The sequence below is a fragment of the Monodon monoceros genome, unplaced genomic scaffold (assembly GCF_005190385.1).
Source record: "Monodon monoceros isolate NGI ecotype Baffin Bay Population unplaced genomic scaffold, NGI_Narwhal_1 Super_Scaffold_19, whole genome shotgun sequence".
NCBI classification, from domain to species: Eukaryota; Metazoa; Chordata; class Mammalia; order Artiodactyla; family Monodontidae; genus Monodon; species Monodon monoceros.
Window position 1 is genome coordinate 63,540,983 of NW_021703775.1, and position 13,762 is coordinate 63,554,744.

At 39.9% G+C, this 13,762-nt stretch overlaps 1 protein-coding gene across 6 annotated transcripts in view; it reads left to right on the forward strand.

Moving 5' to 3' along the window:
• Positions 1-7,951: 7,951 nt before the first annotated feature.
• Positions 7,952-13,762, forward strand: part of XDH (xanthine dehydrogenase) — a 61,090-nt gene continuing 55,279 nt past the window's right edge. For 4 of the 6 annotated variants that reach the window (XR_003794940.1, XM_029232266.1, XM_029232270.1 and 1 more), the window contains exon 1: positions 7,952-8,069. Coding sequence is in view for 4 of the 6 variants with exons in the window: in XM_029232266.1 (XP_029088099.1) it covers positions 8,028-8,069 (42 nt within the window). In the remaining 2 variants the exon portion in view is untranslated. The remainder of the gene's footprint in view (positions 8,070-13,762) is intronic. The other 2 variants (XM_029232268.1, XM_029232269.1) reach the window with 2 other exon arrangements.

Genomic DNA, 13,762 nt, shown 5'->3' on the forward strand with positions numbered 1-13,762 from the left:
AAAAAAAAAAAAAAAAAAAATTTACAAATAGTAATGCTGGAGAAGGTGGGAGAAAAGGGAACCCTCTTGCACTGTTGGTGGGAATGTAAATTGATACAGCCAGTATGGAGAACAGTATGGAGGTTCCTTAAAAAATTTTAAAAAGTAGCACACTTCTGATTCCCTATACTGTCCTTCAAAATTGTTAAGACCTTATAAATAAAATGAAAGTAAAAGGTAAACTGTACTTCCAAAGCCTACCATCTCTCAGATGGGCAGCCACCCACTAGAACTCCAGCTGAGTTCATGTACCATTGGTACTGAACCAATACAGTACTATCAAGTACTTATCTGGCCCTAAAATGACCAGGATGGGGCTCTTTTGACATTTTGAAACTGGTTTTTACATATGCAGCTAGAAAATAAAGCTGGCTTGATAAAATATCTTTTCAAAATTCTGACCCATAGGGAACAAAAGTATTTCTAGGAGAAAGCTTGAAGTTATAACTTTTACCATGTCCTTGAAATGTAAACATAGCCTACATCTCCTGAGACTATGGCCTTGGCTTAATCAGCAGAACCTAAAACTTGAAACAAACAACAACAAAAAAAAGGGAGAAGAGACCTTTTCAAACTCAAGTAGGAAAACTATGAGATCTCTGTGTATATCTGGATGTATGTATGTCTATGTATATGTCATAGACATAATATGTCTCTACCTTCAGGTGGTATTATGAAAATTAATTTGTAAAAGATCTCTATTTAAATAGCTTAAACAAATAGGTGCTTATATAAATTCTCAGAAATATAATAGAAATTTACTCAAAGGACTTTTGTGTTCATGAGATATAGGAAATATTGAATATTAAATTAATATTCAGTATTAAAGTTAGTTTAAGTTGTTGGTATAATTAATACAGACATGGTTTTAGAGTCATCAACATTAGAATAATACTGTAATTGTACCTGGGTTTATGGGAAGTCAGTAGACTCCTGTTATCTCTGTTGGAAAATTTGTCAATAAGAAAATTAACTTGGTATGATGATACTTTCATAAGTAATAAAATAAATGGTTTTTAGGAAGATTCTTTAAGAATACTTATGTTTTATGGTACGTTTACTTAAAAATAGTTTCTCCGGATTTTTGTTTACTTGAAACTTTAGAGTTTTGCTAAGTTAAGTTTGATGGTGGGAATTCATTTAATATCTAGATCTTTTTAATGAGATAAAATACTGAAACATTAATGCTAAGCAAGTCAATGTTTACCTACTTTTGTCTTTTATTAGAGAAAAACTAAAGATATTTGGTTTATTGGACACACATCTTGTACCACATTAAGGAAAGAAATTATGCTGTGAGAATATGTATGTTTCTAGAGGTTATGGAATATGTACATAAGTTTGCCAGTCAGGAAATGCTGGTATACAGACAGTTCACAGTTGTTGCTTCTTGGTTTTTTTTGCTAGCGATTCAGGTTCTTAAGGGTTAAAAATTGTAACATATATGTAATTAAACATACTAGAAAAATAAGAGAAACATTTCAATATGCAAGGAAAGTAGGATGTGTGATTCTAGTAAAAGAAAATATGAGGAATGGAATTGCATTTTGTTAAGGTAAAAAGAAAGTGATCGGGCTTCCCTGATGGCGCAGTGGTTGAGAGTCCGCCTGCCAATGCAGGGGACACGGGTTCGTGCCCCAGTCCGGGAAGATCCCACATGCCACGAAGCGGCTGGGCCTGTGAGCCATGGCCGCTGAGCCTGCGCGTCCAGAGCCTGTGCTCCGCAAAGGGAGAGGCCACAACAGTGAGAGGCCCGTGTACCGCCAAAAAAAAAAAAAAAAAAGTGATTTTGTCCTGAATCTGGTTATTTCTAAATGGGAAAGAAAATAAGAAACAAATTTGGATATAGAAAGTTGTGGGAGGTTTGTGGAAAAGGCACCCTGAGAAAAGTGGTGGTTAGGACTGGCTGAGATTGAATTTAAAGGTAAGCTGCTGCAAAACTAGCATTTGGTTCTCTCCCTGTTAGGACAAAGTTTTCTTGGAATATTGATCTGTTTTGATAACGGATTGTAAAACTTTCTTTACATTTTAAGCAATCTGTTGTCTTTCTGTATTTGCCTTTGAAATATTTTATTGTCACTTTGGCTAAGTGAATGACTAAACATTTTTTTCACAGTGACTTATTTGACTGTTTTAAAAACCTTTTTGATATCTTTGAAAAACTTTCCCAAACTCAAATTCTAAATGAAGTCTTTTGGTTTAGAACTAACTTTGAGATATTTTTCTCTCCTTATAAAAAGAGAGATATTAAATTAATTAGGCATGTTGTCATGGGAAGCACTGTCAATAAATAAAATATTCAGCTTTCTTTATGTAGTAATAAAAAGTAATATTCAGCTTTCTTTAAGTAGTGTCCATACATATGGATACTACATATGCATTATAAGTGTTCCAGACACTTATATGCATTGTAAGTGTTCCAGAAATTATGTGAAATTCCTGGAAGTCTTATATGTCCTGACATTAAATGTTATCTGTCATCAAAATTGAGACTCACACTAAAGGGACTGAACTCAAGTATAAGGGAAATGCCCAGAAGACTTTCATGCAAAGGCAACAACAACAGAATCTGTAAAGATTATGGCATGTATAAAGTCCATTCTACTTCTGCAAAAAATTAACCTCTCATTGTCAGACTTTTGCCATCCTGATGTCCTTGTAACATGGCAACAGTCTGCTCCTAAATCAGAGAAATTTAGATGAGTAAGGAATAGCTGTAAATTAAATAGTTGGGCCTTGGGAAACCCAAGATGACTGCTTGGCTCTTCCTGGATCTCTGGCAAACTCCATTTTTCATTTGATGGGTTAAAGCCTTCCCTTACTGCAAGGCTGGTGCCCTCACAATGACAACGAAACTGTTAGAAAATGTTTTCTACTTGGGGTATACCTTCCACAGTCTCCAGCGATCAATGCACCCACTTTCCTGTGTAAATTGTAGGAGCCTTAACAAAAACCTTGCAAACTTCTTGAAATTATCACTGACACTATTGCCTCCAATCATCAGGCAAGATCAACAGAACTAAAGGAAATACTGGACTCAAGAAGAATAAGAATTAGTTATATGGGATTGAATGAACTGATAAATATAATGGTAATTTTTGTGATTTTTTTGTCTGAACTATTACTGGCCTTTCATCTTTATTTTCCAGATATAAGGAAACATTTCCCCTAAGCTAATTATGACTTACACCAATTTAGTAAATTATACCTTTGTAATCAGAGTTAAAACCTTTACCTTTTCTCCCTTCCTGATCCCACCAGAATTTGGAAACTCTTAATTAGTGAGTATTCTTATTTTCATGGCAATGCAGTTATTTGCATGAGTTCAATAAGAATTTGTTCTCCTTATAACAAGACACAGTTGGAAACACTGGCAATATTACTATGGCTTTGACCGAAATGTCACATTTGGGAATATCCATAAAATAAAGTATGGCTAGATAGTTTTAAAGAACTAGGGTAGACTTTATGGAACCATATAGCCCCTTGAAAAAACAAGCTGGTACCTTACTTACCGGGTTCCCAGCAACCTTACCAGGTGATTAAGGAGGACCACTTCCTGGCACTTGCAGGAACCTCAAGATATTTTGGATCTTGAGAAGAGAGAAATCCTACCAAACCTGTAGGTATTACAGGCAGAATCTGATGGCAAGTCCTTGGCATGACTTTCCTGGCCTTAAGAAGCCTGTTGAAAGTTCCATTTGGATTCCTTATGAAAAGGTCCAACGAAGTCAAACTTCAAAGAGTCCATATGATCAATTACACTTATGTTAATAGTCAGGCCAAGTTTATTGAAACCAGACTTATTTTGCAAACAGATTAGTCTTAATTTGGCTATATTTTGTAGAGATGTGGATAATTTTAGAGGGAAGAAATTGTTTCATTAATATACCTTCATGTATATTAAGTTCTCATGATGTTAATTGTCATTGAGGTTTGATATTTATTGCTTAAGACTCATTTCCTAGATGGCTCCTTGTTTCTATGTTACATTGTTGTGAAGTTTCACTGAATTACTTAGAAGACATTCTAAGCTTGGCTCTGAAGCTTACTTCAATAATCTGTCTCTGGATAAAGATCAGACGCCCCATAACCTGCAATGTGCTCAGTCTCTGCAGGAGATTATGCACATTGGAAAAGAAATCAAACAAAAGATCCTTTGAAGCCATGTTGTAAAATAATGATACCTGATAATACCTTATCAGGTATTATCTACGAATCCATGTGCTGTCACATGAAAGGGCATAGACTCATGGATTCACATCTCTCATTTTAAAAAGTCCCCTCCACCCAAGTGAACTTTAACACCTTTTTCTGACCTGGCTTTCACTGACTGAGGCAAGTACCATCAAGCCGAGAAGAGAAGAAGACATCAGTGGTAGACAACGGACCCAAGAATCTGGACCAAGCCTGTAAGACTTGCTCTACCAGTTCAATTGAACTGTTTACCAAATGTTTATCTCTCTGTCAAATTGAAAATTATTGTTTTATTTCTAGCTATGCTTTTGCCCCAATGTTCAGGATGAAAAGAACATTGTCTAGTAAAGTTGTCACAGCGTATAGTTACTGAGGGCAATTTAACACATTGTTGGATCCGTCATCAAATTCCTCAGTGAATACAAGACTGATTTAGGCCCCTCTTAATACCTGTCACCGACTTTTCTGATGTTCCAAACATTACCACTCATATAGAATGACCTCTCTCTGGCCTAACATTTCAGGTTCAAATTCTTCAACATATTAATGTGTCCATCCCTTGTCTGATACTGTCCTCAGTCTTTAGAGACCAGATACAACATACCCTAGGACTGCTTCACTTTGTTCCTTACTTAATTAACAGATGTCTTAAAGAGAAAAACACGAGTAAATTATGCCAGCTACTCTTAAATGTCAAATGCCATACAGATAGCTTTTGGAAAAGCTGCAAGAAAAATGATCCGTAGTTTAATATTATGTTAAGAAAACTTCCAATTAACAAGGCTATTATTGAGACTGCTTGTGCTCCCCCAGGTTTTATCTTTGCATGTGGTATTAGAATTGACCCACTTTCCCAAAGATGGGCACATAAATGTCTTAATAGCTGGCAAATAGAATCATTATGTTTACTGGTACATTATGCTACCCCATTGTTTCTATATAAGGCAATAGATGAACCTCCTTTCTCTGTTCATTACAGAGTCAAGAGATCCATTTTAGCAGGATACCAAGATACCTGGTGGGGAAGTCTTTTGGGAATCTCGATTCATAGTGCAGGAGTATATGTAAGCAGAGAGCTGATCAGAAATCTATCAGTCACCATTGGTCAAATAGCTGAGGACACTGTGGAAACCATTGCAGCACAAAAGACATCCCTAAACAACTCAGCCCAAGTAGTATTTGATAACAAGGTTGCCTTAGATTTTCTGCTGGCTTAACAAGAGTTGCTGTGCTATTGCTCACATTACTTGTTGCACTTATATCAACACTTGTGGAAAAGTAGGCATACACTTAGAAAAAAAATTCCCAAAAGGCAAAAAGGCTAAAAGATGTATGGGAAACTAACCCTTTAAATAATCTCTTTGGTTAGCTTCCCTCGGTAATAGGCCTTTTTTCCCCCCTGATTTGCTTTATAGATGATTGTCATTGTTGTAGTATGTATTATTATTCTTTTCCTAGCTATCAAGGTACTCATGACATGTATCACTGTTTGCTCTAAGTTGACTGCCCCAAACACAAGTATAAAGTTTGTGCAAAAATTTGATATCCTTGATAATATACCCTATGTTTATCCATCATCATATACCTCTGTGTTTACTTTGGTTGATTAATTACTCCCCAATGAGAATAATTAGGCAACTCTTTTCCTAGAAAAAAGAAAGAGAGAGGAAGTCCTAGCACGAGGGACATGTTGGACAGGCAGCAACTACTCTGGCATCAAGGGACAAATACTTTGGTCATCACTGCTTTCTTTTGAAAGATTTTATTCAATCAAAAAAAAAGAAATGATGGAAGAAATGTTCACATATTGAGGTATGGGGAAGTCATTCTGGCATATACATGATTTAACTTTATGCTAACTAGAACAGCCTGTTTTGTGACCTATTAAATATACATCGTACACCTGCTTTAACTGATAAAGAAAAGGCTGCATTGACCAGAAGTAAAACTGTCCATTTTAAAGATAAATAGTAAATGCCTCCCTTCCTGGGACACCAGTGCTGGTACTCCTTTCATGATAAGTCTCCTTTCCTAGGTGCCAGGGCTTTACTGATCTGTCAGTAAATGTGCTGTGTATGTGCTGATCTGTCTTTTCTGAAACCATGAAGGGATGTACTCTTGTCATGTTAGATGCTCTTTTTTCTGACAAGATATAAAACTGTTCTGAAAACCATGTTTCTCTGGAACTATCGGAGACACTGTCTCCTGGAGTGTAGTCCTCAGTTTGGCTCAAATAAAACTCTCTTCTATTATTATTATTATTAATTGATTATTGATGATTTCTGTCAACAAGACATATCCCCAGACATTGCCAGAAAGGCTCCTGGGATGAAGATCCCCCTTCCCCAGTTAAGAACCACTGTTTTATGCTGACCAATCATCTTAGTTTGCCTTGGACTGAAGGATTTGCCAGGGATTTAGTGTTAAAACCAAGACAGTTGGGGACAAATTGGGATGATTAGCCACCCTACGAGTGGAATTTCATCTCCTGCTTAAATAAAGTCTGTGTGGAGAGCGGCATCGTGTTGATAACATGGTGGCTGTCCTGGCAGTCTTCAGTTTCTCTAGATTATTTCTGTACCAAGCACATCTGCCCAATACTGCTTTCTTCCCCACTCATATCTTTCAAGGGGTGTAGTGGAAGTGACCTACTTCACAGAGGCTAGCTTCGTAGAAGACCAGAGAGAATGCTGGTGTGTGTGTGTGTGTGTGTGTGTGTGTGTGTGTGAGAGAGAGAGAGAGAGAGAGAGAGAGAGAGAGAGAGAGAGTTGGGAAGGGCAGTTGGCCGCTGGACTTTAGAGCCCATTGGTGCTGCCTGGGTGGGTGATATGCATGTGTGTTTATACCAGGAGTTAATGGAGACTGGATGGGGGAAGGTTTTCAGCTCTGTATTAATTTGGCCTATGCCTATGAGATACGCACATTTTATTTGGTACAGTATTTTGAAATATTTTTATGAGTTATTCCCACAATTTAATCAAGGGTATTTCCCTGAGAGAAACAAAAGGAAAACCTCAAAAGTGGTTTGTTATCAGGATTATTTTTGCTGTGCTGTTGAGAATACATTTGCAATAGTAATAAAAATTTTGGTTGTTTGCTTATTTACAAAGCACTTCCAAAAATACATCATTTGTCACTCAGCCTTTTGCTCTTGATGTCATTCATTTGCCCATTTACAGGATGAAAATAAGTGCGTTCTGAAAGTGATAAGAGACCTGCTGAGGTCAAATGCAAGATTTTGCGTCTGAAGAACTGGACCCTGCCTCTTATGACTCCAGACCCCTCCAAGCTCTGGGAGAATGAGTCCTGCATGTAAGTGCTGAGTCTGGGTTGCTGTAAACCTAAATGGTAAAATGACAAGTGTAGACGCGGAGGGTGTGAATCACCTCTATTGCCGTGACTGTCACTATGACCATGGCCCTTCCGCCTTCTCCGTCTTCAGCAAGTGGGAGGATGAAGCAGGTTCTGTGAGGGTGGTTCCTAAGACCCACAGTCATCTGGCACCAAGGCATCCTCCTTGCTGATATCTGCCTGTGTCTTCCTCTGTGCTCTTCGACACAGGTGTTGGGGGTGTGATTTGCTGTGTGTGATTGCATTTTCCTTGATTATGTAAACGGGTGTTTTTTGCCAAGAACTCTCCATGCCCCGAAGCTCTGAGCTTGGTCCCTCCCATCGGCTGACTTCATTTCATTTTTTTGGGAGGCGTATTTTTCAAGTTGCAGAGCAGTAATAACTGGCAGTGCCTCTTGGGCATAAGGTACCTGGAGTTCAGGGACCCCCAACCTGTGACAATGACAGCAGATGAGTTGGTTTTCTTTGTGAATGGCAAAAAGGTAAGCAGAAGCTGACCCTTTCTCTGATTTCCCTGATCCCCGGGAGGGATGTGTGTCCTCCGGAAAAGACCTGTTCTTGTTCTCTCTCTTTTGTGTTCTCCCTTATTTGTTCGCCTTCTCTCTTTCTCTCTCTTCCTTCAAAGCTGTTGCTGCATTTGGGGTAACACTGGGGAAAGAAGACCTTCTCAGGGTTAGAACACAGTCAAGATACTCACAGGGTAAAGCAGTGATGGGGAGGGAAGCGAGAAGAAAGGCGCCTGTGAGTTCACCCGTGCTCCTTGCCACCTCTTCGTGGTAATAGAGACACTGGCAGGAAGCTGAGAAAGGTGGGCAGGGTTCTAGGTGAGATTGGAGGTCACCTCCATTTCTGTGTTTAATCAAATGTGTCCTACGGCTTTTGTTGCTTTCTTTACTGAGAAAAGGAGCAGGAATGTGTTTTCTTGCTAATCTCAGGGTATAAGATGTACACAGCTTTGATTCTGATATTTCATCTGTGTAAATGTAACAGCTAAGTCGTGTGAGGACATATACTGACATCTTGTGGCAAGTCACAATTTTTATTTCTTAAAGGGCACGCTTTTCTCCCCCCCCCACCCCACACTTAGTTATACATATAAGTATTGCAAACCTCTTACTTTGATAAAAATTGCTCACTTGGATTAACTTCATTGCTGCACAGGGACCTAGGGAAGGTGGGGATGGTAGGGCAAAGGGCGGTCTTATGATAAGGGTACCAGTCCTTGCAGCACCGGAAGGGTGAGAATCTTTGCGGATCTTAATGCAGGTGCAGGGAGAAGAGGGGGCAAGCACATCACATTGTCTCCACTGTCCACTTGCTCTCCCTACACCGGTGTTGAGGTGCTTGCATCTGCTTCAGCTCCCTCGTTGGAAAGGAAAGCGACAGTAAAAGGGTAGCCTTGGTTGCACATTGTGAATGGCCGTGTGCACAGTATGAGTGATGATTATACCCCATCGTCAGAGCAATTTTATTTGTTTTGCAGCATTGGCAATTTTGAGTTGAGAAACTGGGTGACTTGGGAGGCAATTTTCAAGAACTAAAATGCATCTAGTGCTTAAATTGTCAGGATATATTTGGATGAGTAGCAGGGGAATTCCATGAGCCGCCACAATGTCAGTGCTCCCAGGACTGTTGGATTCAGTTTGAGTGGTATCACTGGGTGGCCCTGGGAACTGGGGTCAGCTGTGTCTTCCAGGTGCAGAGCTGTCTCTCTGTGCCGACTTCTTTTCAGAATTGGTCTCTGGTAGCAAACTAAGAGGCAGGGCAAATCATCCTTGTTGGTGGCTGTTAGACTTGCAGCCAAGAATTCCAACGACTTTGTCACATTCAGCAATTGCATTGTAGAGATTTAAGAAACAGTCGTTGAATTGGCTTTCTCCATCCATTACTTACACAGTGGCATCTTCATGGCATTTTCCTAAGCAATTTTTATATTGGGTGAGCAAACGGATTCAGTGACTTCCAAGGCACAGTCTCACTCTAAGGTTTGATTATTTATTAAGCCATCAGTTCACGTGTGACGGTACAAGCTTCTGTTCTTCTTTGGGGACGGTTTGCTATGATGCACCGGATCTAGAAGTGAGCATTTCAAGGTGAATCTGGTTTGGTGAAAATTATTTCCCCATGTATTTTATTTTCACCTTAGGAAAGCAATTTAAAATTTGTAGATAGTATCATTAAATCAAACCCTACTATCTCTTTTTTTTTTTTTTTTTGCGGTACGCGGGCCTCTCACTGTTGCGGCCTCTCCCGTTGGGGAGCACAGGCTCCGGACGCGCAGGCTCAGCGGCCATGGCTCACAGGCCCAGCCGCTCTGCGGCACGTGGGATCTTCCCGGACCGGGGCACGAACCCGTGTCCCCTGCATCGGCAGGCGGACTCCCAACCACTGTGCCACCAGGGAAGCCCAAACCCTACTATCTCTTGAAGCTTCTACTACTACAGGTTTCTGTGATGAATATCAGTGCTTTTAATTTTATAAACACGCAGACTTTTGAGAATCTGCTGGAAAGGTGGTGAGGCAATGCAAGGAGGGATGAGGTGAAAGCAGCGCTTTAAAAACTAGACCAAGCGAGGGAATTCCCAGTCAAATAAAGACAGCTGTAAGTTTCTTCCTAATTCTATTCCCAAGATATTCTAGATCTTTTGTTACCAGATATTGTGCAAGGAGGTTACCAAAGAAGCTGTTGGTACTTAGTGACTCACTCTTAAATATGAGCTTCCTACTCTCCCTGTTTTGGACCACTGTCCAGGATTCTGTCTTCACTCACTGTGGTCCTGGAGAGGGTGTAAGATGTAAATGATCAAATACCTCGAGGGCATTCTGTGGTGGTGACAGGTCTTGGTGACTATGGTTTCCGCATCTGATCTAGAGTCAGAGTCGAAGGGAAAGAGCTGCCCAGGATTTTGGTATCACCGTAGTGACCATCCTCTTGGGGGACAGGATTCTTGTTTTTCTGAACAGTCACTCTCTGGTTAGTGGAGATGGTGGCCCCTAGAGGAGTCTGGGAAGATTCGGCGTGTAGGGTGCAGTTGAAGGTGTCCAGGAGCGACCCCCACGAGAAGCAGCAGTCAGTGATGAGACAACAGTCACTCACTCACCCACCCACCTACCCATGTTGTCAACATTTACAAGCTCCTCTGAGGCCTGAGCCTATGGGACACATATGTACTGGAGGAATACAATCTCTAAGACCAGGCACTTACCATTCAGGAGTTTATGAACTAGTTGGCAAAGTGGATTGTGATTAGGTAAGGTACCATATTCCAAAATGTATTTCAAAGAAAAGTATCCCCACCAGATACTCTTCTTAGATATTCCTAGACCACTTTGTATAGTGTTGGCACATAGTAGGTGCCCAATGAATGTGGACAGAATGAATGGATGAATATTAAAACCCTGAGAAACCCTCTACTAAAGAAACTTATTTTTCAGACTTTGTACTTTAAAGGTATTTTAAATTTACAAGGAAGTTGCAAGAAGAATACAAAGAAATATTAAATAGACTTGCCCAAATTCAACACCTAACATTTTGCCACATTTGCTTTAACATCCTTTCTTTAAGTATACATACATGTGTATAGATCTGTGCATATAAATAGATATATAGATATATAAATACATAATTATATATATATTTATGCATGTAATTAATTGGAATAAATACATAAAGTATAAAATTTTCTTTCTGAACCATTGAGGATAAATTTCAGATATCAGGGACTTCCCTGGTGATCCAGTGTTTAAGAATCCTCCTTCCAATGCAGGGGATGCAGGTTCAATCCCTGGTCAAGGAACTAAGATCCCACATGCCGCAGGGCAACTAAGTCCGTACACTCTAGAGTCCGTGCACCACAACTAGAGAGCCCACTTGCCGCAACTACTGAGCCTGCATGCTCTGGAGCCCGTGTGCCACAACTAAGACCCAATGCAACCTAGTGAATAAATGAATAAATAAATAAGTATAAAAAATAAATTTCAGATATCATACTTCTCTATCCCTTAAACTAAGAATAAGTGTATTCTTACATAACCACAATCTAATTATAAAAATCAGGAAATCTAGTGTTAACATAATACTAGTCTAATCTATAAACTTTATGCAGAGCGTTATTCCAAGTTTCCCAGTAAAGTCATTTATGGCTTTCACCCCCCAATCCCAGGATCCAGGATCATGCCTTGTACTTAGTTGTCATATCTCTTTAGTTTCCCTTAATCTGGAACAGCTCCTTAGCTTTCCTTTCTCTTTTGTGACATTGATGTTTCTGAAGAGAACAAGCCATTATTTTTTAAAATGTCCCTCATTTTGAGCTTGTCGTGCTTTCTTCTAATTAGACTCAGAGTCTGCATTTTGGGCAGGATACCAGAGAAGTGACATGTCTTTCTTGGTGGATTATATCAGGAAGCACATGTTATCGGTTTTCCCCATTATTTGTGATGTGAACTTTGATCACTCAGTTAAGGTGGTGTCCACCAGTAATCTTGCCATCTCCACTGTAAGAGTACTCTTTTCCCTTTATAATTAATGAATAATCTGTGAGAAGATACTTTGGGACTATGTAAATACCTTGATTATCAAACTTTCATCTGCTAGTTGCAGCATCCATTGATAATTCTTGACCAGATCAGTTATTGTGCTGAATTACAAAATGGCCACCCAAAATGGCCACTAGTTGGTATTCTTCTGTCAGGAAGAACTTTCCTTTCTCTCCTACTTGTTTATTTATTAATGATCAGTTTGGACTTACGAGTTTCAATTCTAGTTAATGGTTTGTAATCCATTATGGCTATTATTTGTTTTGGTGCTTGAGTTTTACCAGAGCAATCTGTTTAACCCAGCATTTCCTAAGCTCACTTCCCCACAGTGTTTTTCTTTTAGAATACACATTTCCTTTGGGCATCCTTTTGAGAGAGGGTTCTGTGGGGTTTGCTGGGACAAACACCACAGCCATGCCATGAGAGTGGTCTGGTCATTCTCTGAGGAATTCAAGGAAGGTTGGACCACTTGTGGCTGGGGTGATAAGGAAGTGTTTGGGGTCTTCTAATAAGTCAAGATGCAGGTGAAAGAGGAATGGAATGGCCAAAGGCACAGGAGTTAGAAGGTTTAAGTTGTATTTTCACTGGAGTATGAAGACCAGCTTGGCAGGGAAGCAGGAGGGGAACAGGCTGAAAATGAAGACTGGGGACACATTGAAAAGGGTCTTGAAAGACAGCCTAAGGAACTTGGATGCTACCTTGAATGTGTGGGAGGTCACTGAAGGCACTGAGCAGAGAACTGATGGGATGTGATAAAAGGAGAGCAGCAGGGCAGGAGGAAGGGGAGGCAGGAGCCTCTTGGTAAGCTAAGAGGACCTTATTGCCATCTATGAGAAAGGTAATAAAGACTTTTATTTTGTGCATTTATGATTTAATTTCCAAGAGAAAAGAAACAACTCCTTGTGTGAAATTTATAACCAGGAAAATTTGAACAAGCTGTACCTGTGGGGTATAATCATAAAAGAAAATTAATTTTATCTTCCACTTTCCTTTCAACTTTATTCAAGGGTAAATTCTGGTAGTTTCATGACCTTCTGGATTACTCTTAGTGAACAAAAAATCCTATGGGCAATTATAAGTTGCCAAACACAGTTTCATTTCAGGACAGAGAGGAGAGGGTAGTGAGAAAGTTCTTATTTATTAGGTGCTGGTGTAGGATGGCTTCCCGCTGCTGGGAACCTTCAACTGCAAGTCTCATGACATGGTGTAGGGGGCTGTTTTCTCAGTCTGGCTGTTCTCCCTCAGCCTCCGGTTTTGGGAGGTCCACTCCACACAGACTCTGATGGAGGTCCCATCACCTCCTGTAGTCAGTCTTTCAGGAATGATTTAAAAACCTCCAAGCAAGTTCTCTCTCTCACATATGGCCGGTGCTGGGTCCATGGCACAACAATTTCACATCCTTTGCTCTTCCAAACTCTGGAAGTGCACATCAATCCTTACACTACAATTCTTCCTCAGCTTGTCTGGTAAGACTTTTTCTATCTTTTAGCTAAGCCAGACCACCATATGCCCTGCAGCATGTGAGCTTTACATGTAGGGCTATAGAAGCCCCTCATGAAGTTGGAGGTGTGAGGCAGATACCTCCTCCTCCTACTTTAGGAAGATGTGAGAATCATAGTGCAGGTCTCTCTAAAGAAAC